Consider the following 27656-nt stretch of genomic DNA (forward strand, 5'->3'; position numbering starts at 1 on the left):
ATCGTGTATATATTGTCTTTCGAGTTGTCATTGGCAGCATGGATGACTTCAAGAAAACTCTCCCCGTCTTCTCATCCTGCTATATGTGTACCCAGTGAACACACATCTCTTGATGTTAACTCACACTATCAGTAAGATAAAACAAAAGAGACATGAAGGTACTTATTAACATTATAGGGTAGTTTGTGAACCAGTGGGACAATGTATGTGCTGTAGACACCAAATATATCTTTGGTAAAATGTGACTTACCTTAATTAACCTCAATTTTAAAAATCTCCAAGTGAGTGTGTGAAAGTGTTGCAGAAGGCATATGGTGATAATATAATGATGCAATGTCATGTGTGTTTGTGTTTGAATGACACAAACGCTTCACCGTGGTCCGAGGATGTTGAAGATGATGATAGACCAGGTTGCCCTTATGTGGCAACAACAGAAGAAATTGTGGCAAAAATTAATTACATTGTTGGAAACTATCACCGGGTCAACATTCAAATGATAGCAGCCATAGTGGTCATTGATAAAGAGTCAATAGACATTCAGCTTCTTGTCATCAGCTTCTTGAAGGTTCAAGGTTGCTTCACGTGCATGCCCTCCCCACTACTGCATGTATACTTCCAACAGGGTTGCCAGTCTAATTTTTTTTAGCTGGACCTCATATTCTGGGAAGCATGTTACTGATTAATTATAGAAATATCAGTAAAATTGTCAATAATTTTAGTAATAAACCTGTATGCAATTTCTTGTCAGTATTCACTATCAAGCCATCAATTTGTCCCATCCATAACCACATATACTTTAATACTATGTGTAACTATATTCAAGAAAAGTGTAACAGGAAATCAAGAATATATGTCTCGTTCGGTTTAATCTCTTGTGTCTAAACTGAAGCAAGTTCATAAGTATCCGCTCTACTTTTTTTCTGTGATAATTCATTTTCTTTAGCAAATATCCCTTGAACATTAGTTGTATCTCAATCTACTGGCAACGTGAAAAATTGAAGACTAAAATTGGCAAATTTTGTAATGTAAAGAAGATAATGAAGAAAGTAAAAGAAAAATCCTTTTTTAAAGCTACCTTATCAAGAAGAAGCAATGCTTTAATATTTCAGTTTATCTCAGTACTAGGTTTGTAAGCTACTTTCATTGCTGTTTATTCAACATGTAGAAATGTTGCAAAGTGGGTGTGTAATTCTGCCATGATGACTTTATTATAGAATCTCATATTGTTATTTGACTGTTACAATTGTCAAGTGATCATACTGGCCACCGTTACATCATTGACCAGAGTTTATACTGGTTTAACTTGGCAATTTCAGATGAAGAAGTAAGTCCTTTTTCCCTTGGTTATTTGCATTTTGGTATAGTGAAAGAAACATTTCATAAACTTGTTGCTTCATGTAGTCTACTTTTCCTCGCAATTTAAAAAAAACAACATTGGTGCAATAGGCATAAATGATTGTAGGCACATTTGCTCTTCCTGTGCCAAATTTATGTGAAGTCTTGTAAGAGAGTGTTCACTAACTGAGCTTTCAATTGAGAGCATAATACGTGTGTTCTTAAACTCCAGCAAAGGCAGCCCAGGTTTTACGAGTGGCTTACGCAGACTTCACAGGAAATGTCATGTTGATGTCACTTCACTATCAAAGCTGTCCCAAGCTGTAGTTTGCTAACAGCAGGGTGGATTGTCTGCTTGACCACAGATAATTCTGTGCATTTAAAAAGCTGTTAACTTACTTTTGGAAGTAGTATTAGGTGTAAATGGCGCTACATCTTGATTCTTTGTAAAACTCGGCTACATTAATAGAAATTAATAGAAAATGTTGATAACTTTTACAAATTGTTACAGAAAATAACCAAAAGAATCAACAAATAAGTTCATGCCTACATATTGATAATAATAATTTTTGTAGTATTTTATTATATGTTGAAATTAGTAGTTTAGTATACCGTTTATTAACAGCAACTAATAACGTTAAATTAAGGTAAATGAAGTGGCTTTAGAAACTATTCCCCAAAACAAGATTTCTTCATTTATTGGGGAAAGCGACTTTGTGCCCACCCTGTACATCTATGGAAAGAATTATAAAATAATATTAATTTCATGGACCTCCTCAATGGCGTAGTGGTAACGTTGCCTTGTAACCAAGGGGTCCTTGGTTCGATACCTAGTGGAGGCCTGGAGCCACATGGCATAGTGGTTCGGAATCCACTTTAAACTGTAGATCCAGTGCCAATTAGCCTTTATGTGCATAAAGTGGACTTAAAACAACAATTCAACAACAACAATATTAATTTCACCTTTTCCTTCAGTTGTCTTTCTGACTTACTATGGCACGAAATAAATTATTGCCAGCCTTTGAAAGAAAGCTGCTGCATCATGTTTTTCTGCTAGTTTTCGTCTGCAGTCAGTCAACTCAGTTGCATCGAGAACGGCTTTCGAATCTTACGAGCCAAGTAAGCAGGATTCGTCACTGTGACGACATGAAACCAGAAGTGGGCGGATCTAGTTCCAGAACAGATGTAGTCGGCTTTTGGCTGACTTGGATGGGATTTATCGAATGCCTGTAATGACAAAGGCAAGATGTCATCACAGAGAACCTTTTGAGAATCATAATGGGACAATTGAGAGTATATCAGGGCAAAGGACAAAATTTCATCATGAAAAGGAATGCATTGATATCAAGGATGTTAGCTTTTGTCAAAAGTACCAAATCATGAAGGAGAGTTGAGAAGAAGTACACGTCCACCAGGAGCATATGTGCCATGGACATTCCTGGGGAATCTTGATTTTATGTTCTTCATGGAGAAATCAAATGAAAAAGCTTAAAATATGGGGAAATTTTATGACATAATATTATATAAAGTGGAATGTCAACCTTATATAATTATTATGTAATTATATGTGATTTTGTGTCATTTTGCTACATTGAGACCATGAAAATTGGGGAGAAAATGTAAAATCTGAGATTGTGAAGTCGGGGTTCCAGTGTATACAGGGTGCTTCAAAAGCCCACTTCCATAGGAACTCTGTTGGTGCACATTGCGAAAAATAGAAAGAGGGCAAATTGTTGGAAAGATGTGGGTTTCAATCTAAATTTATTGAATTTTCAACGTAGCATGCACTGTGGAGAATGTAAGCTGGTACGATACTAAGTGGTAGCTGAAAATGCTATATTGCCACATGCTTCGTCCCGAATACTGTATGTTATCGCAGTACTGTACTGTGTAAAGTAAATATTAATAATGACAATTAAAGGCAAGGTAAAAAAAAAAAAAAGACAAATGTAGTAAGTAACCTTTGCATGCTTCCACCTTGGACACATCAAATGACATGAGGGCGAGTGAATTAGTATGGGCACATGCATTGTTATGTGGGAAATGAACAGAATCTTGTTAGTTTCTTCGTGTGGAGTAGGTGCAGGCTTCACTTTTTGCATGACGAATGTTGAATAATGCAGTGAGTGGTTTTATTTATTTATTTTTTATGCATGGTGAGAAAATCCAGGTCCACTTTATCCTTTGAACAAAGTTATCAGTGCTTGGAAGTTAGAATTTGCAGTCTTTTTCATCTTGAAGCATTTTTGCCAAACTAAACACCCATGCTGGATGAAGCTCAGATTTTGCCTTAAATACCTATTTTGTTCCTGTGAACATGTTTGCAAGCTTTCAGCACAACATTCATTCTACGAAAATTATTTTATGCCTAAAATTGCCTAAAACCATGTTTTAAGTGTGAAAAGTGTGTTTTGATGACTCATCCTGTTAAGGTTTTTGCACAAGCAGGTTAAGGGAATCAGAATTGTGATCTCCCCTTCCCTTGCCCAAATGGCTAGAGCTTACAAAAACCCTTCAATTAATGCATTTGTCTCCTTGATTATCAGTTACTATTTTGTTAATTGTGAAAGTGCTGTAAGTATGCAAATTTTAAGTTAGAGCATAGGAATTTTTATTTTACACACAAGTATTTGCAGGGTAACGTATGACATCTAAGCAAATGTTCCATGAAATACTGATATGACACTTCAAACACAATATTTGAATAGCAATGGAAGGACATCTTAAATTCTTAGAGGCTTGTTCTCTCACACATGTGCTCTTCAGGAATTGCTACACTGAACATGGGCAGTTGAGATGATTTTTTCTAGTATAAAAATATTTTCCTCAATAAAAATCATTAGTTCAGAGTAGCTTGGCGTCGTAATTATTATTGTTGATGAGTCTTCTGCTCGGTTAGAGCAGAATTTTAAAGATTTTTTTCTGTTTCATAGACCAATAAATAATGTATGAATATATAGTCCTAATACTATTTCTGTTAATGCAAAAATTATACTCTCTTCTGCCTGTATTATGAAATTATGGTCATCATTGTTGTGGACATTTAATTTTGGGTGACTGAAATTTTAAACTTTTCATTATTTGCAATATTAGAAGTTAATCTTTGTTGAGTTTTAGTACCTATTATCATGCCTTTAAGAATTTTTTCTTTTTGCTTGCCTATTTGGGCAGTTTTTTTTGTCTAGAATCTAGGCACTATTTATCACCAATTGTGCTTTAAACCTTGTTAAAATGTGCAACAATGTTATTTGTCCAAAATTTGATGAATATGCACTCCCTCTCTGATGTACTGATTGTGACTGAATGGTGCAACAGCTGTATCCAACTAGTATTAATGACAAGCTGGAACATGTTGTAACATGCCAGAACATGTATTTTTCCATCCATTGGTCCTCAAGCCTCCTGCACTAAAAAAAAATATGCTACTGAGTAGCTACTACAATTGAGGTAACAACACTTATTTGGATGTTAAAAGCTTCTATACTTGATGATGTTTGAAAACCACTGGTGCAACAAGACACAAACGATTCTGCATTAACACAGAAAAAATCCTGATACTCCAAACCTGAATATTTGTAAACCACATGTAATGTTACTTTGCACCACACTTTTGATAGCGTAGAAACTAAATTATCATTCATATGTGAATGTTCATCATGTTAAACCCAGTACAGGCTTGAGCATCTTGCTTGGACCGATAGTGCTCCAAGTGCTTGTTACTTGCACACTGCACCTCAAAACCCATAAGCAGTAGTATGAGAGCTGCTTGCATTGAGAGTTAAAAGTACTGCAGGAAAAGATGGCCTTTCACAGAACCACCACCTGTTTCTTCTGCCACACTGCAATATTACTCATGAATTAGATAAGAGCTTTCACACTGCACAAATGCACTGATTAAATCTCCTGCCTTGCTCACCCTCTTCCCTCTTACAATGCTACAGCATCTCTGCTTGCTTAGCAGTCCACATGTACATATGCGAACACACTTCCTAAAATACACTGGGTTGACCAGGCCTGATCTAGTAGAACATTGAGAAATACTGAGATCTATATTAGAGGAGGAGAATTTCAATAATTTCTATGTAATTTCAATACTTTCATGTATGCATACTCAGTAGTAACCACGATAATATTTCATTTAATACAGAGGTCAATTACTTGATCATATTTAACTAACACAAGTTAGCGTGTACCTCTATTAGCTGATGTTATGAAATAGGTTTAAGATGTCATATTTTCATATTTGTTAAAATTGTGCTGGAGAACACACACGTAGCTAATCCTCTGGGTGTAGCAGAAACTAACATTACTAATTTGGGCATGTCATGACAAAAACTTGTGCATGTGTTATTCTCTAATTTTTTGTGGAAATTTGGTAAAAAATGTGCAGAGGAGGGCAGTAACTTAATAATGCAATTAAAGCATTTTTTGGTGTTTTTCTATACTTATGTCAGTAATGTGTTTGCAAAATTACATGAGTAATTCATTACTTTGCATTATCTTGATAAATTCAGAACTGAATGATATATTTGCCAGGATGAAACATATTTTGCTGTGTTTAAACATATGTTAATTTACGCTGGGAAAGATGCACTACAGAGAACAGATGTCATATTCATGTAAACAGTTTAATGTCCTTGTTAAAAGACAAAGTAATGGTAATACATTACTTTTGTAAGCAAAGTAAGTGTCACTTTTTTTTTTAATAAACTTACTCAATTATGAGAATGTTTATTGAAACAAGAAATTACCAAAGGGACCAATGCAGAAATATTGATTTAAGGATGTCAGAAATTTGGCAATTTGAGTTTTGCTCTATAAGTCCACCTTATTCATAGATAAGGCTAATTGGCATGACCTACAGTTTAAAGTGGAATTTCATTCACTATGTGCCTTCACTGGGTATCGAACCCAGGACATCTTGATTAAATATCGTAACATTGCCAGTACACCATCAAGAGGCCCATATATGTAAGAACTTCATTAGCAAACCATACTAATTTGTTTATTTTGTTGATATAACAACAATAAAATACATTTCATGTATCTTAATGTAGTAAAAGTTGTTGAATTCATTTTACCATCACGTAATAAAGTTAATTGTCAGGAAATAGGTTAAATTATTAATATGGGTAAAAGAAGGATGGGGGGAGAAGGGGATAAAAAGATTCAAATCAGTAACAAGTGAAGATACCACATCATTATTTCCCTCCATTTTTTTAGCCCATTTTAATGTTTTAGACCAATTTCTTGTTAAGTAAGGTTGAAGAAATTTACTCAGACATTTGAAGACATTGTTACAATGAAAAGTTCGATAACATCTATTTTTCAAGTTTTGAGTACTTGTGGCAAAACAAATTAAGTAAATATTGTCTTCTATGATTTTTCATTTTGCAATAATCTGGAAGATTGTATTAATGCTTGCTTGTTGGGTGTTAATTATGTGTTAAGGTCTACTAACACTTTCTAAGTAGCTTGCTTTTAATACCTTTCTTTTGAAGAAATTGTTTAAGGGTTTAATCTGGTCCCAGCCTTCCGTTGTTGACCTAGAAACATAACATTAAATTGAGAGCAAGGTGAATAACAGCACTCTGGCATAGAAGTGCTAGACAAAAGTTATGGTCTATGTTCAGGGTGTCTACCTGTCTGGAAAACTGGAAAAGTCAGGGAAATTTACTATTTTTCTTGAAAAATTTGTATTTTTGTTTCTGGGCCATACCAAAGCTAGTGACTTGCTACTGGCATTTCAAGAAGGTGTAAAAGGTATCAATTTGAAAAACATAGTGCAAATATCCATGGATGGACCCAGCAGTTAACTGGAAATTTCTTGCCTTTTTCAAGGAAAACATGGCTATTAATGAGCCAAAAAGTACAACATTGCTGGAAATAGGAAGCTGCGGACTTCATATTCTTCATGGTGCTTTCAAAGCATCTTTTCAGAATTCTGGTTAGAACATAGCGGTATTCTTAAGAGCAGTGTACAATTTATTTAAAAATGTTCCAGCTGAGAGAGCAGATTTCACAAGAATTACAGGATCAAATGTTTTTCCAAAGAATGTGTTGTCCAATTCGGTGGTTAGACAATGGAAGTGTGGTGGAAAAAGCACAGTACCTTTTACCATTTCTGAAAACCTATGCTGACAGAGTTTCTGGTACCAAGGAACAACTAAGGTGTGAAAGCTTAAAACTATTAAGTCACAAGTGAGGAATCTTCTGTTACAGTCAGGCTAGCTTTCTTTCAGACTATTGCAACTGATATACTGTAGAACCCTTTCTTGTCAGGTTTCAGTCTGATTCACCAGTGGTGCCTTTCCTTTATGAACATTTGATCAAGCTACTGAAACCCCTTATGTCCAGGTTTATAAAGATGCCCATTCTGCTTGAAGCTGTAAGTTCTGAAGATCTTTTGAAACTAAATCTAACTGATCCAGATTGGTGGGTGTTCTGCAAAAGAAGTTGACATTGGATTTGCAACCCGAGCAGCTTGACATTGGATTTGCAACCCGAGCAGCATTTAGATTGTGCAACTATCTGACGTTCAGGTGTTACATTTTCGTGAAGATTGTCTGAAAATATTACAATGTTTTTGTAAGAAGATATGTATGAGATCACCATTGATATAGGTTCACATATGGTGCAGCATGTCTCTCTCCAGCATCTATTTTGGATGGAAAAGTAGGTGAAGACCAAGTAAATGTGGCATTACAAGTCCAAGTTGAGAAGTGCCATTTTTCTGGCCCTGCTGCAGATATATATACTGACTTATGTAGTAATGACAGTGTGATTGCAAGAATGAAAAAAAATTGACATTACTATTGATCGGCTGGATCAGATGTGGATGACAATTCTTGAAGACTATAACAACAGTTCCTTTATACTCGAACAAGTGTTCTTAGGTTACTAGCCAGGTTAAATTGGAGTTGGCTTCCAACGTTTCGAGGGCATACATTGCTCTCATCTTAGGGAATGTAGAAATTGAAACTAATGTAGGTTAATATACATGACTATAATGTGGCTGAGTTTGGATTCTGTCTTCCTATTGGCTCTCTCTGAATCCTGGTGTTCTCATTGGCTGGTGTGTTGTTTTTACGGAGGAGTGGGTTCCAGGCGTGACTGAGCTGGAGTCCCACGTCCCTGTTGAGATTGGTGCTTTCCCATGATATGGCTATGGCTTCCTTTACCCGTCGGTCCCAGCAACCAGCATATTTGGATATTATTTTTGTGTCTGCAAATAAAATTCTGTGTCCCTCAGTGATGCTGTGTTCCGCAAGTCCTGACTTTTCAGGTTGGAATAACACTGGTCTACATGAAAATCGGCCCTGACGCTATTCCTGCTGATTCTTATGTAAAATGACCTCCTGAATCCGAATATGACCCCCGTTTTCCCCCATCACCCACCGTTTTCGGGGGGAGCCCCACATACCTGTTTTTATCAGTTTTCGATAATTTGGAGGGATGAAAAGGATTATTTCAGCCTTTACATTTCTTCTGAGGGGCTAGAGAGGTGAAAAGTTCTAAAACATGAACATTTGTAGCAAGGAGTTAGATTTGGGGGGGGGGATTTGCCCCCTTAAATTGTAAAAAAAATCATTAAAAATGATCGATTTTTCCAGTTTTGTTACTTCTCTCTTCATAAACTTTTGTCTTCTCGTTTAATATCTAAGAAACTAAAAGTTAAAATATACAAAACAGTAATTTTGCCCGTAGTATTATATGGGTGTGAAACTTGGTCCCTTACATTGAAAGAGGAACATAAATTGAGAGTATTTGAAAATAAGATCCTTAGGAAAATATATGGACCTAAAAGGGATGAGGAGACAGGTGAGTGGAGAAGGTTACATAATTTAAAACTACATAATTTGTATTCATGTCCAGATATTATTAGAATAATTAAATCAAGAAGACTTAGGTGGGCAGGCCATGTGGCACGAATGGGAGAGGAAAGAGGAGTTCACAGGATTCTTGTTGGGAAACCCGATGGTAAGAGACCTGTAGGAAGGCCAAGATGAAGATGGAGGGACAACGTTGAGATGGACCTAAAGGAAATCGGTAGGGATGGAAAAGAGTATATAGATCTTGCTCAAGATAGGGACAGATGGAAGGCTTGTGTTGCTGCAGCCATGAACCTTCGGGTTTAAGAAGGCTAGAGAGTTAGTTAGTTAGATCATTTCTAATGATTTTTTTTACAATTTAAGGGGCAAATCCCCCCCCCCCCAATCTACCTCCTTGCTACAAATGTTCATGTTTTAGAACTTTTCACTTCTCTGGCCCCTCAGAAGAAATGTAAAGGCTAAAATAATCCTATTCATCCTTCCAAATTATCGAAAAGTGATAAAAATAGGTGGGGGAAAACAGGGGTTATATTCGGATTCAGGAGGTCATTTTACATAAGAATCAGTAGGAATGGTGTCAGGGCTCGAAAATTATAATTTTTTTTGCAGACCAGTGTAATCGGATATTGCATTGATGTTCATTCCACCGCTGCTCAATGGTGCGTACCATCTGGCACACTGGTGTTCCACACTCGCAGGGTATTCGGTATACTCCTGGAATACGGAGTTCCAGGTCATCTTTGACTGAACGGAGTAGGGCCTTGGTTTTCAGTGGCAGCTTGTGAATGGTCTTCACCCCGTGTGTGGCTAGAATTCTGCTTAACTTCCCGGATGTGTGTCCTACGAGAACACTTGTTCGAATCCCGTCACCAGGAAAGCTACAATTCCTATTTCCTTTATACTGTTTGTCCTGAAGATTTCAATGCTTTCACATGGAAATGCTTCTGTTGAGCACAGTTTCTCTGTAAATAACCGATGTCTTGTGGATAATCTTGATGAGGACTCACTTATTGTCCAACGATGTATACATGATGCAATTGTAAGTTATGGAGGGTTGAAAAAATCCCTATAACGAAATCTTTAATCCATGCAGCAAGGAATGCAAATGGAAAGTGGAAGGAAGCACTGAAAAGGAAGCATGATACAACAAAAACTCAGAAGACTCATTTAGAAGAGAGGAAAAGAAGTATATCAGAACTGAAAGAACTGAGTACAAAGAAAGCTAAAATCCTTGAGAGATCAGCAAAGGAAATCCAAGAATTAGATGAAAAGATGAAAGCATTAAAGAAGAAAATAGTGTAAGTGTGTCTTTTCGAGTAATGTGTTCTTTTGCATTTATTTTAAAGGAAGAAAACTATTTTACAAAATTACATTCAGTTTATAAACACACATTATTTTTCTTGTGACTACTGAATTGTTATGGATATAAATTAACTCCAAAAAATTGGTAAAACAATTATTTTATAATGTATGGGTGGATTGGATGGCTATAAGGGGTGAAGGGAGGCCATCAATAATTTCACATAATGTGATAGTGAAAACTTGCTAGTATATTGGTAAATTCCCATAAATATACAGGTACAAGAGGATAAAGTATGCTTTGTGGTGAAAAGAATAATCTGATGTAATACAGTTTACGGTTATAAACTTGAGTTTGACTAAGTGTGAATTTTCATCTAAGTGCTCTGATTTTCTTACATATATATCACCTTTGACTGGTTGCCAAAACTTTGTGTTTGTGTTTGGGGCAAGGACAGTTAATGTTTTCTTGGTAGATAAGGGATAACGTTAAGAGATCATACTGGTGAAACACACACTCCCCTAATCGCTGCTACTGTACATACATGTTCATGTACATTAATTGCCCTAATGACGGTCTGGAAAATATTTGTTCTTGGTCTGGAAAACCTGGAAAAGTCGGGGAATTTCATTTTCACAAAATAGTAGACACCCTGATGTTTCACCCCTCTGAGAAGTATAAACCAAAAAGAACTGTAGCACTAAATGTTTGTTTTATCAAAGAAAATACTCTGAGAAAGTAGTTTTGGAATACATGCTCTTATTCAAAGGTAGAATACAGGGTGCCCGATCACCATGCACCTGAAAATTTTCAACTGGAGCCTGAATTTTTAATGTTTGTGTATATTTTCTGTGTCACGTGGATCATTATATCAGAATAACAAGCATGCCATTATAAATTTTTGCACTGTTGCTAGCCGAATTTTAAAATCTGTAGTGATATAGTAGAGTCGGGCATATATTAGGCTCACGCTGTTACCAGTTGAATTGAACCTTCTTTAGGAAGGCCACTCCAGCGCAAGAATTAATTACTTTTTAATCCAATGAATAAATTAATGTTTTAAGGTCACATTTCAAAATGTGTAGCTTTGGCTTTCTTTGCACGTATATATTTGGGAAAAGAAAGAAAATAGCTGGCTCCTGGGAAAAGGCACCTGAACAATTTTTAGTTTCTGTCCCTGCTCTTGTTAGTATTGTTGCATACTAGCTGACCCAATATTCCCCCAAGTGAAATGAACTACTTTTTTATGTCCTTTTTCGTCCCCTTCCCCCCCCCCCAATTTGAAAAAAACTAATTTTTAGAAGTTACAATTTCATTATTTTGTCTAGTATGAGGACTAATCAGAAAGTTAGCTCTTGTAGGCTATTAAAAAAAGGAACCGCGTGTGTGTCACAAATTTATGTAAACAAAATCCTTATACTATAAACTACTGCTCAGTACAGATACCACCAATGTCAAGGTGCTAGTCAATTTGGGATACAGGCTTTTGGAGACCCTTTTCATAGAAATTGGCTATTTGATTATTTTGTGCAAGTACAAGGTTCTGTTCATGCCATGCATATTTTGTTGAGTATGTGCATTTATCTTTATGCACAGGCAAGTCATAAATACCATTACAGTACACCAGTAGATCGATTGTGTGACTGTGGTGTTTGTGTGCTTGCTTTGGGTCGTAGGGTTGATGATAATGTTTGTATTGACGTTTCATGTTTTCTGACATCTTCTTACAGTTTACCAAAATTTGATAAGGCTTACTGTGTAATATTGCCACCGATATTTTGTAGTATGGTTCTGTAATAGGTTTTGCTACTTGCCAATTTATAGTGTGCAGACTCAATGAAACTGTGACTTGCAACATGGTGTCAGAGTTCTCCAACTGTGTTTCAGTCTGAAAAATGCCTTAACAATTGTAGTAGCTCTGTTGAGAAGTAATTTTGGTTAAATGCTCTGACCATAATAAATTTGTGAGAAATATGTGTGTCCTTGTACTTTCTTAATAAGAGCCAAACAGAACTTACTTTCTGAATACCCCTCAACTTTCTGAATACCCCTCATGTAAAACATGTCTGCTAATTTGAGTATAACATGTTAGTTATATAGTTGTTTCATAGTGAATTTATATAAGGAGAAAGTAAGGAAAGCAAGATTTTCATGGTTAGGCCTAAAGTAATGATAAATATAGTTGCCGAAAACAGTAGTTAGTAAAGTCGTGGTCCTTAGTTTCTCTTTATTTTGTGTTACAAAAATAGATTGCCATTCATTTACACAGTTCAATGTGCTCTTGATTGATAGGTTGATTGATCAGCCCATGAATGGACAGCAATTTATGTAGTTCAGCCCAGGTAAATATCAGAACATTAAAATCCTGCAGCAAAAAATCTGTGCACTCACAGATTATATGTGGCATTAATTTTATTTTACTTTTTGGTTGACTGCTGCTTTTCTCCTGAGTGCATTGTTGATATGGCACTGACAATAGACTTTGTAATACTGCGGAAGATTTAAAAATTGCTTTTGCTAAATTTATAACTTCAAATACAACTTGTATTAATGAAATAATTTTGGTTATTATGGTAATAAATTCATACTGAACAGCCTTGTTTTATGTGCTCTTTTGTTGAATTTTTGTTTGCTTGTCTATATTAGGCCAAGCGAAGAATAGCTAAGAATAAAAGTTATAAGTGTTGTCAATATGCTTTGATTGAGCAATATATATATATATCAACAGATGTAGACAGACATTATTATTGTTATTTCTAAGGGGAAAAGTTTGACGTCTAAAAACAACATACTGCTCTAGTAATGCATCACGATTTGAAACAAAAAGAGCCAAAGAGTTTACAGTTTTCTTTCACGCAGTTGTAGTTATCAAATGCTTTTCAGTGTATGTTTTAGTGTGTGTTTCAAGTTTAACCTGAAATCTTTAGGGAAAATGTCTGGACAGGATGATTAAAGGAGACTTTATAATTATCAATAAGTAAAATATGTACTCTGGTAGATATACAATATAACTTTTTTAATTGTTTATTGATTTCAAAATTATTTTTGAAATCTGCTGTTCACTTGCTTGAACTTGAATTAAGAGACAGAGTTATACAAATGGAACCATTTTTTATTCTCCCCGAACTGGGAATATTTAGAGTGATTGGGATTACACAGTTGGCATTTCTGTCCTTTCATCTGTGAACAGTGTCATTCATTAGGAGCCTGTCTCAGCACTCAACAATAATTTATTTCCATATATTCCTATTGATAGTCATTATTTTGGTTTTTGGTCAATGTATCTTTTTATATTTTTTTGAAATTTGAAGAAAATTGTTACATAAATATGTAATTGCATTATTTTTACCATGCTGTAGTACATGAAATTTGTTTCATATACTTACTTTTGTTAACAAGTCCTCAAACCCATAGAATTACTTATGTTTCACTGTATAATAAATTGGCTCTACAAGTTTGAATGTTACATCATTATAGAATAAAAAGTCATGAATATTTGATATAGATCTGTTGTTCAATGTTGTGGCCCACCTTTTATGATTGTAGTGACTGCCTGGAGGTAATTTCTGCATTTTATAGATATTTTTAATCCATTATATTAATTTGTTCACCAAATTTGCGATAAAATACCTTATTTGCCTATTGATTTTTGCCAACCATCTTGTCACCATTCACAGAAAGCTGTGAGTAGTTAAGAGACAAATTAATTTGTTGTGTATCTGTCGATAAATTGCAGTGACAAATTTAGTGATAATTTTTACCAATTTAATTTATTTGTCCTCCGTGGCCATGCAGTCTAAGGTGCTGTGCTTTGGATTCCTACTGCAGGACAACATGGTTTCGTGTCTGCTTGGGTTCAATCTCTGGGTTTTCGGCCTGTGTATAGGACCGGTGGCAACTCACCATCGTGAGGAAATTGGGGAGCTACGAGTGAGTAGCGTAATTTGGTCTGGGATATCTTCTATAACAGCTGAGGGTTCAACGTGCTGCCCCCACGTCACCCCATTACTGGTTGAAGATCAGGTAGGATTGTGGGAGGGAGACTGGCAGTCAGGAGATATGCCAAGGCCCTTCCAGGGCTGTAGAGCCAAGGGTCATTATTTTGTTATTATTATTATTAATTTGATTTAATTTGAATTTGAACTGATTTCCGTTGCTGATATACAGGATAATTAAACCAAAACACAGTGACTGGTAAGGAAACAGTTTCCACATATTTATGAAAAGTAATAAATTTATGAGAATTGAAATCATTACAAGAAAACAGTTTCAAAACCACATTTGTTAGAGAGTTTATTGCTCCCGGTGATCAAAATTTGGAAATCAAGAAAATGAATATTGGAATTGCACTGATTTCAAGATCCCATTTTCAGCCAGTATTCTTACATCAGAAATCAGTTTCGTTACAACCCTACTAAACCATATTACGAGGGTGTGCTGAAAAGTAATGCCTCCAATTTTTTAATTGGAATACAGTTGAATTTATTTGAATAATAGAAATGCAGGTAACTTTCTAGAACTTATTATCCAATCTAGACAATTCCTTTTCCATATAATCGCCAAAATGGTGTACCAAACTTTCATCGCCTGTGACAGTATTGTTTAAGAATGCATCACCTTCAAGTTCGTAATGCTGCAGCAACTGTTGCCTAATGTCTAGTCTCTTTGTTTCATGTCAGGTGTGAGCTTCTGAGGCACCCATGATGCACAAAGTTTTCGGTATCCCAGATCTTCAATTATCGCCTGCTCTTGCACCTTGATATGCCACACTTGATGCAAGCTCTGCTTGGGTTATGCAACGGTTCTCTCTAATTAGAGTTCATCGACACAATTCCGATGACCTTCATCAGTTGCAGTACATGGCCTTCCACTCCGTTCTTTGTCACCCACATTGAGAGTTCCTTGGCTGAATTTTTCATTACGAGCATGAACAGCCCAACATCGTACAGTACTGACGTCTACACATTTCTCCCCATAAAAAGCCTTGATTCTCTGATGAATGTCAATTGAGAGCACATTTTCTGAGGTTAGAAACTTGAACACCACACGCTGCTTCAGGTGCACCGACATAGTATGGTTACATGCTGCTATTTTCCTCGCTATAGTTCAGCATCCCCTGGCGATAGAAATTTGGAACGTGCAATGGAGAAGCGGGAAAGTTTAATAAGTACAATGCATGGTTGCGCGAAATCCAAAATACGTTTACACCATAACAAAAAATAGAAGGCATTACTTTTCAGCACTCCTTGGTAGTTTCAAGCTAAAAGAGTTTATGCCAAGAATACTGTGACAAAGTGTTGCCTTTGAATTTTTGAAAATTGCTAGCCTGATTTGGGAACTTCTGCATGAATTTTTTGAAACAAAGTCTTAACAGAAGATTTCCATAATAGAATCAAATGTTTTAATTTCTATTCAACATGAGTTGAGCATGAATGAATGAATTTTTGTACTTAATCATCAAAGAGACTTTATTCACTCAACTTTAATTTTACAACTTAATTTATTGCTTAAGGCTTGGCTATACTTTTGGGTGAAGCCAGTGTTGAAGTTATCTTCTCCTTAGAAATCCTAGAGCAGGAATCTTCATGTGATTGGTTTGCTTCAGCTGTTGTCTAAATATTCACAATAGTTTTGAAACTCCATAAACCTTTTAAACTATTTCAAATATCAAGACAACATGAATGCTCTAGAAGAATTCTAAGCAGATGTAATTGTTCAGAATTTGGAATATCATAGTGTTTTTTTTTCATCAAAAGGAGCGGAAATGTCTAAAACAACTTGGTTGGCATTGGAAAGGTCCAGCCAAGCCTTAACACTTAAAACCTCAAGCTTTTTTGCACACACAATCAACCAAGATGGGTCTACTGGACCCCTATTCTCTTTCTATAGTTTAGAGATCAAATTTTTCTTTATTAATGTAACATTCGATTGTAACTTCAGAAAATTGTGCCTAAACATAAAATATGAATATTTCTATAACATAAAACTGTTGTTTTAAGTAATTTTAGTGGCAATTTAAACATTCTTCTGTCATAATGTAATCTATACGATACTACGTACATTGTATTCCATACAGATTTATAACTCAACCTTGGGGTTTAAAATTTCAGTTGAAGAGGGAAGAAATAATTTCTTTCAGGATGAACTAACTATATTTTATGAAAAGAAATTAATAATTAACTTACTGCTTATATAGCATTCAATTGCATTTGTTTTTCAATTGTACAGGTATTATTATAAGATATTTGTGTTACATACTTCACTTATAAGATTTTGTAATGCTATTGCATTTTACATTATATATTTTTCTTACATGGTTGAAAATTATTGTACTTTTCTCTTAATTTTTGATTCAAAAGGAAATATATTCTTACACCATTATATTTTACACAAGTTTTACTTCAAGGCAAACTTCTACTCGCAGTGAACACAAATGAGTTTTCAGTAGAATATTCAGTACACACATTTCTGTTGCATTTTTCACAGATAAAAAAAAACTGTTTTCTTGGTCCTTTTGATGGGCACAGGAAACATTTTTTTTTCACAGCTCCTTGCTTACTTGAAGAATTTACCGCCTGTCTTTACTTCAGATCGGCAGAAAAACCTTTCTTGGGGCAGTTGGGTATTCTTTGCAAGTCCAACCTGTACCCCTTTGCTGGAGATGTGGAAGCATCAAATTGTGGCACAGTTATCTCAAAAACTTATATTTGGGTTAGAGTTTTCCCAATTTGGGTTGAAAATACCCTTGCAGACACTTCATTTGTAAAAAGGTAAAGTGCTCCCCTGTGCTTAGCACCACGCCATGAAGGCGTATAGGGGGTGTGGGGGTAACGACCCACACTTTCTTGATCCGGTCGTGAGTGGGGGTGATGTGATCAGCATCACGCCCCTGACTGCCTTTACCCCCCAGGGTTTCCCCCAGGTACCCATGTTATTCGACGCTGGGTGGGCGCCGGGGCCGCTTCCATCGTTAGAAAAGTTCCCGGATGAACCGGCCGGGGATCGAACCCGGGACCTTTAGCATGGTAGTCAGACGCGTTACCGACTGAGCCACTGCGGCCAGTATGTATTGTATGCTGATCAATTTTCTGAAGCATGTCATTACCAAAATACAGTTGAAAAGAGTCGTGTTACCTATCAACTACTTTCAACAAAGGTAAAACAACTTTGTTCAGTTTTGATTTTATAATGTTGAAAGTCTTTGTTCTAGTAAACGGAGGAAATGTATTTTTTCCATTCTTCATCTGTACTTAGGTAAACAGTACTGTTTGATGACTGTGTATTTTGTTGTTCAATAATCTCACGATCAATCTCCTCTGAGTAGACCACACACTCATGATCAACTTCACTCTCACTGGTATAAAATTTTTCATCTTCAGCACTGATTTCCCCCAAATCAGTATCATCATCACTAACACGATTTAATATTTGTGTAGTAGCTGAATGTGTTCTAAAGACATATTGTTCCTTGCCATTGTGCACAAAGAAACACAACATTGTCAACAATCACATCTAGAAGCAATGCACGAGTTTAAAACTATTACCGTAGCTGCTGATACAAAGTGATTATTGCCAAAATGAGAAGAATGCTACTGCTGCCAACTCTAACGACTGCCTTGTCCTGTTCCGCAGTGCTATTCAGATTAGAAGTGCTGTTTATATCATGGGGTCTATAATGTGAATGGTGGGCAATAAGTAATATGGCCAAGTGGAAGGTGACCCAGAGGGAATGAATCGAAATAATATGCCACTAACCAGTCAATCACAAAAGTTGTATACAGTGTTGAAGCGTTCGACACATTTTTTGACGTATCGCTTCAGTCTCTTTACCGGGAACCTTTGATTAAGCAAATACATGTGATTAATCCAAATAATGTTAAATCAAGACGATCCTTCCATGGGCGCATCTAATAGTAAGTATTCACAATAAACGTTGTTAACGTGCATTCTCCAAAGATATGTCGTACCCCACATACTATCTTGCGACAGCGTTCAATCTACCTCACACCAATTTGTGCCACTGTTAAACTACTGCATTTTAGCAGACAATCATTCACCCTCAAAACCTCGTAAAGATCAGTAGATATTCTAATCTACTACTACAAGAAATGTTTATGAAGGGTAACGAATGGTACAATTTGAATTTAATTGTTTGTTTTATTTCAATAGTCCGCGCAACGTAGTTTTGGATATTGAGAACAACAATAATACATTCATTAAGCACATTCAAGTGAACGTCCAGCATTACTAATACTAATTCAACCTTCAACATTCATAATTTACAGGGCGACTAATTCTAGTCATTAATTCATTTAAACATTTACAACAATTCTTAATCTGCAAAATCAACATTCCAATCGAATTTACTGCTGTAGTATCATTTGAGAATTTAAAGCTTACACTCAAAACCTAACACTAATTTGACCAGTTTCTCCATTATACAAAATAATTATTACTCATTTTGGGCTCTGATGCTCTTAAACACCCTGTAAAATATTATGTTGCATTTTTTGAGGGATGTGAGGAGGAGTGAACTTCTTGGCAACCCTAAATTTAACAGTGTCAAGGATTTTTAAGAAAATGATTGATCAAGTACCTTCCAATCTGCATGTCTACCTTTTACTATTGGCAGTAGCGAAGCATAGTCTTACGAAGGAGGCAAGCAATGTTTCAGTACAACAAAACATGTAGTACAACGACATGCCGAGGGGAAAGATTCAAGGTTTATAGCCTCATTTACCCAGTTGCTGGATTTGTCAAAATATCGTAATAAAGTGACTGTACTAAAAATAAACCATGTGTGATCCGCAAACGTCACATTTACTTTTTTAAAAAAATCAGGTAACGTTATTCATATGATATTAAACGTTTTGCATATGCGAACTTTCCGCATACGACTAAAGGGAGACGGAATTCCTTACTTACTTATTAGTACCTTTATTTGTTCATTATTATTTAATATGGTCAAACGGTGACCAAACCGATTTAGATAAAAAAAATGGGAATCATTTGTTTATTTTACGCTGCATGATGTAATTTAGTATTTTTGGGCACCCTAAAAACCGCATTGGAGTAACTTAAACACTAAATAAAAAGTTAAACACAAACAATAAAAAATTCATTTCAAAGCAAAGAAACACATGCATAGACGATGTACTCACCACAATAAATTTCAAACTCTTGGTGTTGGTCGACCCCCTTCCACGATTTTCATTTTAACACTTATCTCTCTCGAGCTAAACGAAGCAATTTTCAATTGCTCAATAATACACCCGCACTTCACATCAACCGTTCCTAAATACGCGTTCATTCCGATAAATTCACAGCACAAAACACGAAGCAACAAACACTCACACTATCCCACGTGCTTTCCACAACTGCAAATGCAAGCATCCACACAAGATCACTTTGAAAATCTCTGAAACAACAGAAAGTGATACCAACCTATTTCCTTAATTTTATCCGTCACAAAGGAAAGATATATCAGTTTGGAGATAAAAATTACGCGGAGGAATCAGAATCATTTCAGCAGAACGAGTATGTACATTAATATTTAAGTAATAAAGTGTCATTCAATGGCGTGCCCGGGGCGAAGGGGGGGGGGTGGATGGTAGACGTAACCCCCTTTTGGCCCAGTATATCTAAGAAAAAACGTCAAAGGAAGGAAAAGATGACAAAATGGGGACCGTAAAAAGACCCTGGGAACACCACTTGCGTCATAATAATAGAACTTAAAACATATTCGGGCCTCCCCGATGGCGCAGTGGTAGTGTCGTCGCCTTGTAATCAAGGGGTTCCGGGTTCGATACCCGGTGGTGGCACAAGTGTTTCAGATCCCATTTTAAACTGTAGGTCCAGTCCCGATTAGCCTTACTGTGCATAAAGTGGACTTAAAACAACAAATCAATCAATCAATCATTAAAACATATTCTTGTGCTCATAATATGCAGAATGTATACGATTTACTTCTATGCCATGTACAAATATCAGTAGATAGTTCTTTCTCAGATAGCTTTATTTTCACCCCAAGTTTTATTCAAGAGCAGTCAATTTATTGATTGTAAAATTTGTGAAAGAGCTCACTTGAATTACTGCGTAAATAATTTGGCAGTTGCAAACACTGGTAGCGGTCAACACTTCTGGCGTAATTTGAGCTGGACCGACCAGGAAGCAGGGTGCAGGACCAAGGTCCGTCCAATCTTACCTCCCTCCCTGAGAAAACTCTTCACGGGGGTGCAGAAATTCCACTGCCCCAACTCCCAATGTCAACTTTTTTTACGAGTTTTACATTTCGCGAAATCTAAAATAATTTGTAATATAATATGATATATATGGAATTTAGAACAGTGATAATAACTTCTTTTAGTTATTTTATGACTAACAATTATTATTATATTTGCGATCTTGTTTACGTGTTCATGAAGACAAATATTCGTTACTAGTTTTTGCGGGCAACGTACCCATAGATGAATCCTTCTGCTTTCGGTTGAACTCTGCTATTTTCGGGAATCACGCAAGCTCGGAAAGCACAGCTTTTTGTAGAAGCTTTGTGGACAGGTTCCACCTGAATTTCACGCTTCGCCATGTGACTCCTTCGGAGGCCTTATTTTCCCGCAGAACGGCTGCAAGCATTGAGGCTGGTGCTTGCTACAGAGCTGCTGGGGGAGTTTGCGGCCGCATTTTTTCGCGAAATCGAGTGCGATGGAAACTAAATACGGTTAGAACATTAAGTACATTAAATGATATTCGAATTATGCAAGCAGTGCTTGCATTGCTTGTACTATATCTTCGCCTCTGACTATTGGGACAATTGTCAAGGAGTCACGAAATACTCAAAAATCTCAGTTTATACGTGAACTCAATGTTACGTTCGTACCACTTTAGTACCTTTTTAACATTTCACGTTCACTTTAATCTTCGACAGAACAAGTTAATCAAACTCACTGTATATACCTTGGTCCTCTTTTAGCGAACTGCACGTCATGTTAAATTGAATGTGGTCCTTTGTCCTGACCTAGGCTTCTACCATTCTCGACACCGCCACTGGCACCATCCTTTTAGCTTGGCGACTTGGAACAACAGGCCTCATCTAATTGGAACACCAAGACTGGTCATCAATCCTCGTAACCTCTTCCCTTACGGTTACAGATGTTGACTTGAAGTATTACTTGATTTCACAGCAACTGGTCTCCTCGTCGAGTGTCCAATTCGTCCGGCGAAATTGCATCGAATGTGCACAGAACCTAGTACCTCGTCAAACTCAGCAAACAGTCAAAAACCACATGTACGCTTTTCGTAATGCATTCTTCTTCGTGGACAGGTTCCCGATAATTGTGTAGTAACTAATGCCACTTGTACAACGACCTGACTAACTGTCTTAACATGAAAAGGTCAAATCTATTTGCAATTTGTACTCCCTTATTCCCCTCAAAAAAGACAAGATACGAAAATCCACGTCTAGTATTTGTAGCACAACATAAGAGTTCATTCGCAAATGCATACATAGCACAGTAATCGACAATTGTTCCTTACTCTGTTCCTCGACAATCCAGTTAGTGGGTTTCCATTTCGATCGTCTTCACACTCGAGTTTTGTGAATGTAGTTGACGCCCAATTTCCCCCATGCGTGTCTTCACGCTGCCATACTTCACGTAAGAACGCTCTCGCTGCACTCTCCAGCTGTACTGCACTTGCATCGTGAGGTAAAGGAAAGGGCGAAGATTGAGCACTATTACTAACAAATGAAAATAAGAACATTGTTGAGACTCGGTGACGAAGGTCAATAACATGAACATAGTTGGCACAAAGAACCAAAAAACTTGATACATTTCTCTAAGTCTCTTAATCGAAAATATGAGAGAAAGAGTCTGATGTACCCACCCACCTTGTGGTTTTAAGGATTTACACTGAAAACCTGTTTGTCATGACTGATGATTTTTGTCAAATCATGTAACATATACATGGTCAAAAAATAATTCCCATGGTTGAAGGAATTTTTTCATTGACAAACTTGGTGGCTTGGCAAAAGGGACTGAGAAGATATCAAATATTTAAAAGGTGAAGGAAAGATAACCTACATTATGAGGTCATGCAAAAAAGAAAGAAAGAAACAAAAAAGTTGCACAATGAAAGAATATGCACCCATATAGTGCAGGAACGAGAAGGATCAAAATTACAAGTAAGAAGTTCAACCCAACACTGCTTTATAAATATGAGGAGAATTTTAAAAAAGTGATTACTCAGCAATATGTCCACTGTTTGCTACGGGTAGAAATAACGAATCGTCAAATCAGATAATGGGTCAAAAGTTCCACAGATTGACATGTGCTGGCAGCACTGTGCTGACTACCTTTATTGAATATTCTCATGAAAAAACAGAGGGCTTGTGCAAGCTTGTGATGATGAGGGACTTCCATATTCCACAGTGGTTCAGTGATACTGATTTGTCAAAACTGCAAAAGTTCCGACAAGCAGTCATCGACATAAGGCTATGACTACGAGATTCTCCTTGGTTCACACAATGCTGAAGGTAGTTACCATGAACAATGAATATTACAGTAATGTTCTGGAGAATCACCCTCACCCAGCTATTTGATGGAAACCGACACTTCTGAGTGCTGCATCACAACCCAAAGGTGCCATGTTGCAAATACAGTGGGGCAGCTGCTTGAGCTGTGGGGTTGGGAAGTGTTGGAACACCACCTTATAGTCTGAACATGAGTCTGTGTGACCATGACTTGTGTCAAAAACTAAAAGATCTACTACAAGGACTTTACTTCCGCCACAATAGTATAGTTAGATAACTTTTCTTTTTAAATAAAATGATCTTATGAAAACTATGCAATATGAAGTACTGGTCAAGAAAGTCAGAGAAACAGCAGCGATGGGGTGATATGCTAACCACACCACCCAATGAAAATCTGCTTAGTAGGTCTTGACCCTCAAAGGGCTGTTGTGCCATGGCAACTTAAGTACCGAGTATGGAGAGATGTCATTTAGTATAGATACTTCACTACTTGAAAGTATTAGTTATTTAATATATGCATTATATCATTAGGATTTGTAGTCATCCATTAACTACAAGAAATGCTGAAATATTTAGTTATCCCCCACTGATTTCAGACTGACTTGGGTCCAGGGTGAGCCTCGGCAACTAGACAGGTCACAGGTGGTGGTTAATGAAACCTCATCTATGAGGGGCAGCTGCAAAATAAGGGAAAGACAAAATAAACAGTCTTGGAATGAGGAAAGTGTAGCCCTCTTCCATATAAAAATAAGTACACAAGAGGGCACACAATTGGTATACACCACCATCCAGTTGTAGTGTGTGGCAGGCCCAATTAGCCAATCAAATCCGAGACAAAAGGGAAACTAATAGATCCTCACGTATAATGTTGGTAATATTTCGCACCTTATGCATGATGTTTATGCTCTCTTTATAGAGTTACCAAAATTTTGTTAGTATTAAGATATGGAAAAATGTGTTGCTAACTACATCTCCTCAATGGGGTAGTGATAAAACTGTCACCTTGCAAGTTTTGATACCTGGCGGAGGCACATAGTGCTTTGGATCCTACTGTAAACTGTAGATCCAGTCTCAAATTATCAAATTTGCACATAAAAGTAGACTTAATTTTCTGCACTGGAACTTGAACTTATCTCCAAATGTAACACACTAAAATTACATTTTAAATGTGCTGTTTGGCTTTACCCATGAGGTTTTTGATAAGTGCACCGAGTTAATAAAGCCAATATCGCAGTTAGGAAATAATTTGTGTTTGCTTCATTTGCAAATAGATTGAATTGAATTTTTTTTTGTTATCTATTAATTATTGTTGATAAGGGCGTGCTTCATAAGGTAATAAAGTTATATCACAAGTGAAGTTAAAAAAATATCTGTGAAGATTGAGCTAGAAGACAATTGGAAAGAAAAGTAGGTATTCGTAATTAATGTGATACTGATACATACATTAGTAGTATGCATTTGGAAGAAGTATAAACCAATTTTCTGAAAATTTATGAACTAGTAATGAGATATACAAAGGTTTCCATTCATCCATCAGTAACTTCATGAAGTTATTTGAAACTGTCCATTCATTTATGTATCAAGATAACAGGAAATACAATACTAAAAGTAAGTAGAAAGTAATGCTGTGCGAATTGTTGTAAACTTTTGCAAGTCCTATTCTACGTATCCAAATCCTATGTACGTAGACCTTTTGAACGCTATGGAATATTCATAAAGTTTTTAGTCAACTACCATCAATTAATCAATACTGTCTCGGTATCATCCAAGAAAGGGAAATCAATATATAAAGAAAATGGTCAGTAATTTTAACCAGTCTGCAATTTCTTTATAAGGAGACGTTGACGTGTGGACACAAGTTACTGTCCATTGCTATGGGTAGGATATTATCAGCTGATAAATCAGGTCCTCTTCGACCATCCCTACAGGTTTAGAGTAGTTCATAGTTTTTATAATTTTGTTATTATTTGTTTCTAAGGTGGGTATAAGTAGTGTGTTTTAAGTTAACTAACATGTATCTTGTAATGCTTTGCATCATGGAAATTACTCATAAGACTTACGATGCAGAAATTAATGACTTTTCCTGATGTATGGAACATATTTGCACATCGACACAAGTCCACCCTTCCTTCAACACTTGTATACTGAATTCAAAAATTCCCCCCCAAGTTTTTGTCATTGTAATGGGAAATTTCAACTGACAAACCACGAAATTGCTTGATGTATGCCAGGACAGCAAGCACGCTTGGATTAGTAAAGCCAAAGTGAAGGGGGAGGCATTTTTTTAAAGGCAAGATTATATAACCCTTAAAATATGCATTTTGCACTACAAAAATGTAAAATCATTTTAGACAGATTCAGAGTTCAAATCCTAGCCTTATCCCTCTCTTTATCACCAAATTTCATGTAATCATCATTCTTTCTAATTGTCACAATTAATTTGTAGAGGTAGTACAATGCCAACACTTGCAAATTGAAACATTTTAAATTTGTTCAAAATATTTTAGTTTTTAATTGGAACTATACCATATCAATCTATCAAAACTTTGCTTTAAAATATTCATTCATAATTTTAACTTAGAATAATTATTTAATCACTAAACCCATTTCTCCTTGCAATTGTGGTACCAAAATAATGTAGTAATGCAATGCAGATTGAGAAAAGCACCGAGTTTTAAGTAGCAATTGTAACATGAGTACAAATAGGTTACATAAGCCCTGACATACACAGTTCCTGCTCACAATATTATAATTGGAAATTGATTAAATTAATTAGCATGGAATAAAATTGTTTAATTTTTGGAGTAATATTACCTCCCTGTATGTCCCCATACTCCTGCCTTTAACTGATACTTGAATAAATAATTTACTCATGTTTAAGACCTGTATTAATATGGTATTTTTTATTGTTTTACAGAGCTTCAAGTGCTTCTTCAAATACAAGCACTACTTCTTCCTCATCATCATCTTCATCATCATCTAGTTCTGGCAGCAGTAGTAGTCACAGCACAAATTCTCATTGGCCGCCAAACTACAATAATATGGACTTTGAGTTTGATTAGAGAAAACATGTTATTTAATTCTTTAAATAAGTATATAATGTGAAAAAAAACGGGGTTCCGTAAGGAATTCTACTGGAATGCTCAGCATTATGTGCGTGATAATTCATAATTCGAATGGGTATATAAATTCTGCTGAAGAGTGCACTGGCCATTGTGTGTATATACTTTCTCTAGTAATATGTGGTACAGCTTGTAATAGCTTACCACAGGTTATAAAAGTATTCAGTGTGAACGAAATATTTAATACAATTGATTGTCTTTCCTCCAAGAAATTCATTTGAACTAGATAACAAAGCACTGTGTTTGCATCATGGATCATTACAGACAATGGATTAATTGTGAAACGACATAAAAAGTGTATGGAATATGTAAGTAGTAATTTTTTTTTGCTTCTATTCTAGTTCAGCATGGAGTCGAGACAATGAAAGTACTTTTTCGAATAGCATTACTTTCTTTCCTTGAGTAACAGACTGCATCATGAAATAGAAGCAATGCACATGTGTGAGGATTGTATGATTGGATTCATGACATTCACTATGTTTCGTTTTGTTTTTTATCAAGTGTTTTAATATCACCGTTGGATTCCAATGTGCTCGGAATTTTTGTCTTGTTAAGTTCATGTCACATTATGTACATTTTGCTTATGAGGGCATGTGATTATTTTTTTCCTAAATAATATATTGCTATTTCTTGTTGAAAATATCATACTGTGAATTTCTCATGCTCGAAAGATGACATAATTTTGTAAAATTATAAAGAAAGCAGATAGCTACACTATAATTATTGCAACTGTATAGCAATTTTTTTAAATGCATATCTGTTAAACCCCTTCCTCCTCCCCCCAACAGGCACCTCAAATGTAATTGTAAGAAAATAAATAGACTTATCCAATCATTTATAATAATGTAATGATGCCTTCCTGACAATTATTCACATATTTGTCCTATTCCCCCTAACTATTCTTTGATGCACTTGAATTTGTTAACATATTTGGAGCACTGCACAATAGAGTGTACCTAAAAAAAAATAACATTACCAGATTACTAGGGTACATCATTTTAAAATTTTATTTTTGCTACTGCTACAATAGTTACTAAAACTTCTTTATTAAATATAGATAAGTAACACTTCTGCTATTGGTAATTAAAACCCACGCACGTCCGTGTTTCAATTTGCACTGGTCCTACGTTTAAAGGGGCATTTACAGTAGTATGTGCCCCACCAGAAATCGAGCCCAGAATTCATTGATCAAAAGATGATGAGGCTCAACACATGGTTGTTTTTACATAGAAATTTCAGTGAAAAATGCAGGCTCGACCAGGACTTGAACTCTGGTCTCGGGCATCCCGTGCCATTACTCTACCACTGAGCTGGCCTGGCCTAGCATGATTATTCCCTGCCTCTGTTTTACCTGTGTGGAAGCGTCTCTGCTATCTCTGGCGAGGGCAGGTTGGCTCTGTACCTCAGTGATAGAGCAATGGCACGGTATGCCAGACCTCTGGGTTCAAGTTCTGCTCAAGCCTGCATTTTTCGCTCAAATTTCTACATAGTACATTTCCTGTTAGAAAAGTTCCCGGATTTGAACCGGCCGGAGATCGAAC

At 36.2% G+C, this 27656-nt stretch overlaps 1 protein-coding gene across 4 annotated transcripts in view; it reads left to right on the top strand.

Moving 5' to 3' along the window:
• Iru (E3 ubiquitin-protein ligase Iruka) overlaps window positions 1-27026 on the top strand; it is a 63956-nt gene extending 36930 nt beyond the window's left edge. The window contains exons 9-10 of one of the 4 annotated variants that reach the window (XM_083140922.1): window positions 12760-12809; window positions 25911-26046. In XM_083140922.1, coding sequence (XP_082997048.1) covers window positions 12760-12799 — 40 coding nt within the window. In that variant the 3' untranslated portion in view covers window positions 12800-12809; window positions 25911-26046. Of the gene's footprint in view, window positions 1-12759; window positions 13062-25910 lie in introns of those variants that run through there. The other 3 variants (XM_083140921.1, XM_083140920.1, XM_083140923.1) reach the window with 3 other exon arrangements.
• Window positions 27027-27656: the final 630 nt, after the last annotated feature.

This window comes from Lepisma saccharinum, chromosome 19 (assembly GCF_977018435.1).
Source record: "Lepisma saccharinum chromosome 19, izLepSacc3.1, whole genome shotgun sequence".
NCBI lineage: Eukaryota > Metazoa > Arthropoda > Insecta > Zygentoma > Lepismatidae > Lepisma > Lepisma saccharinum.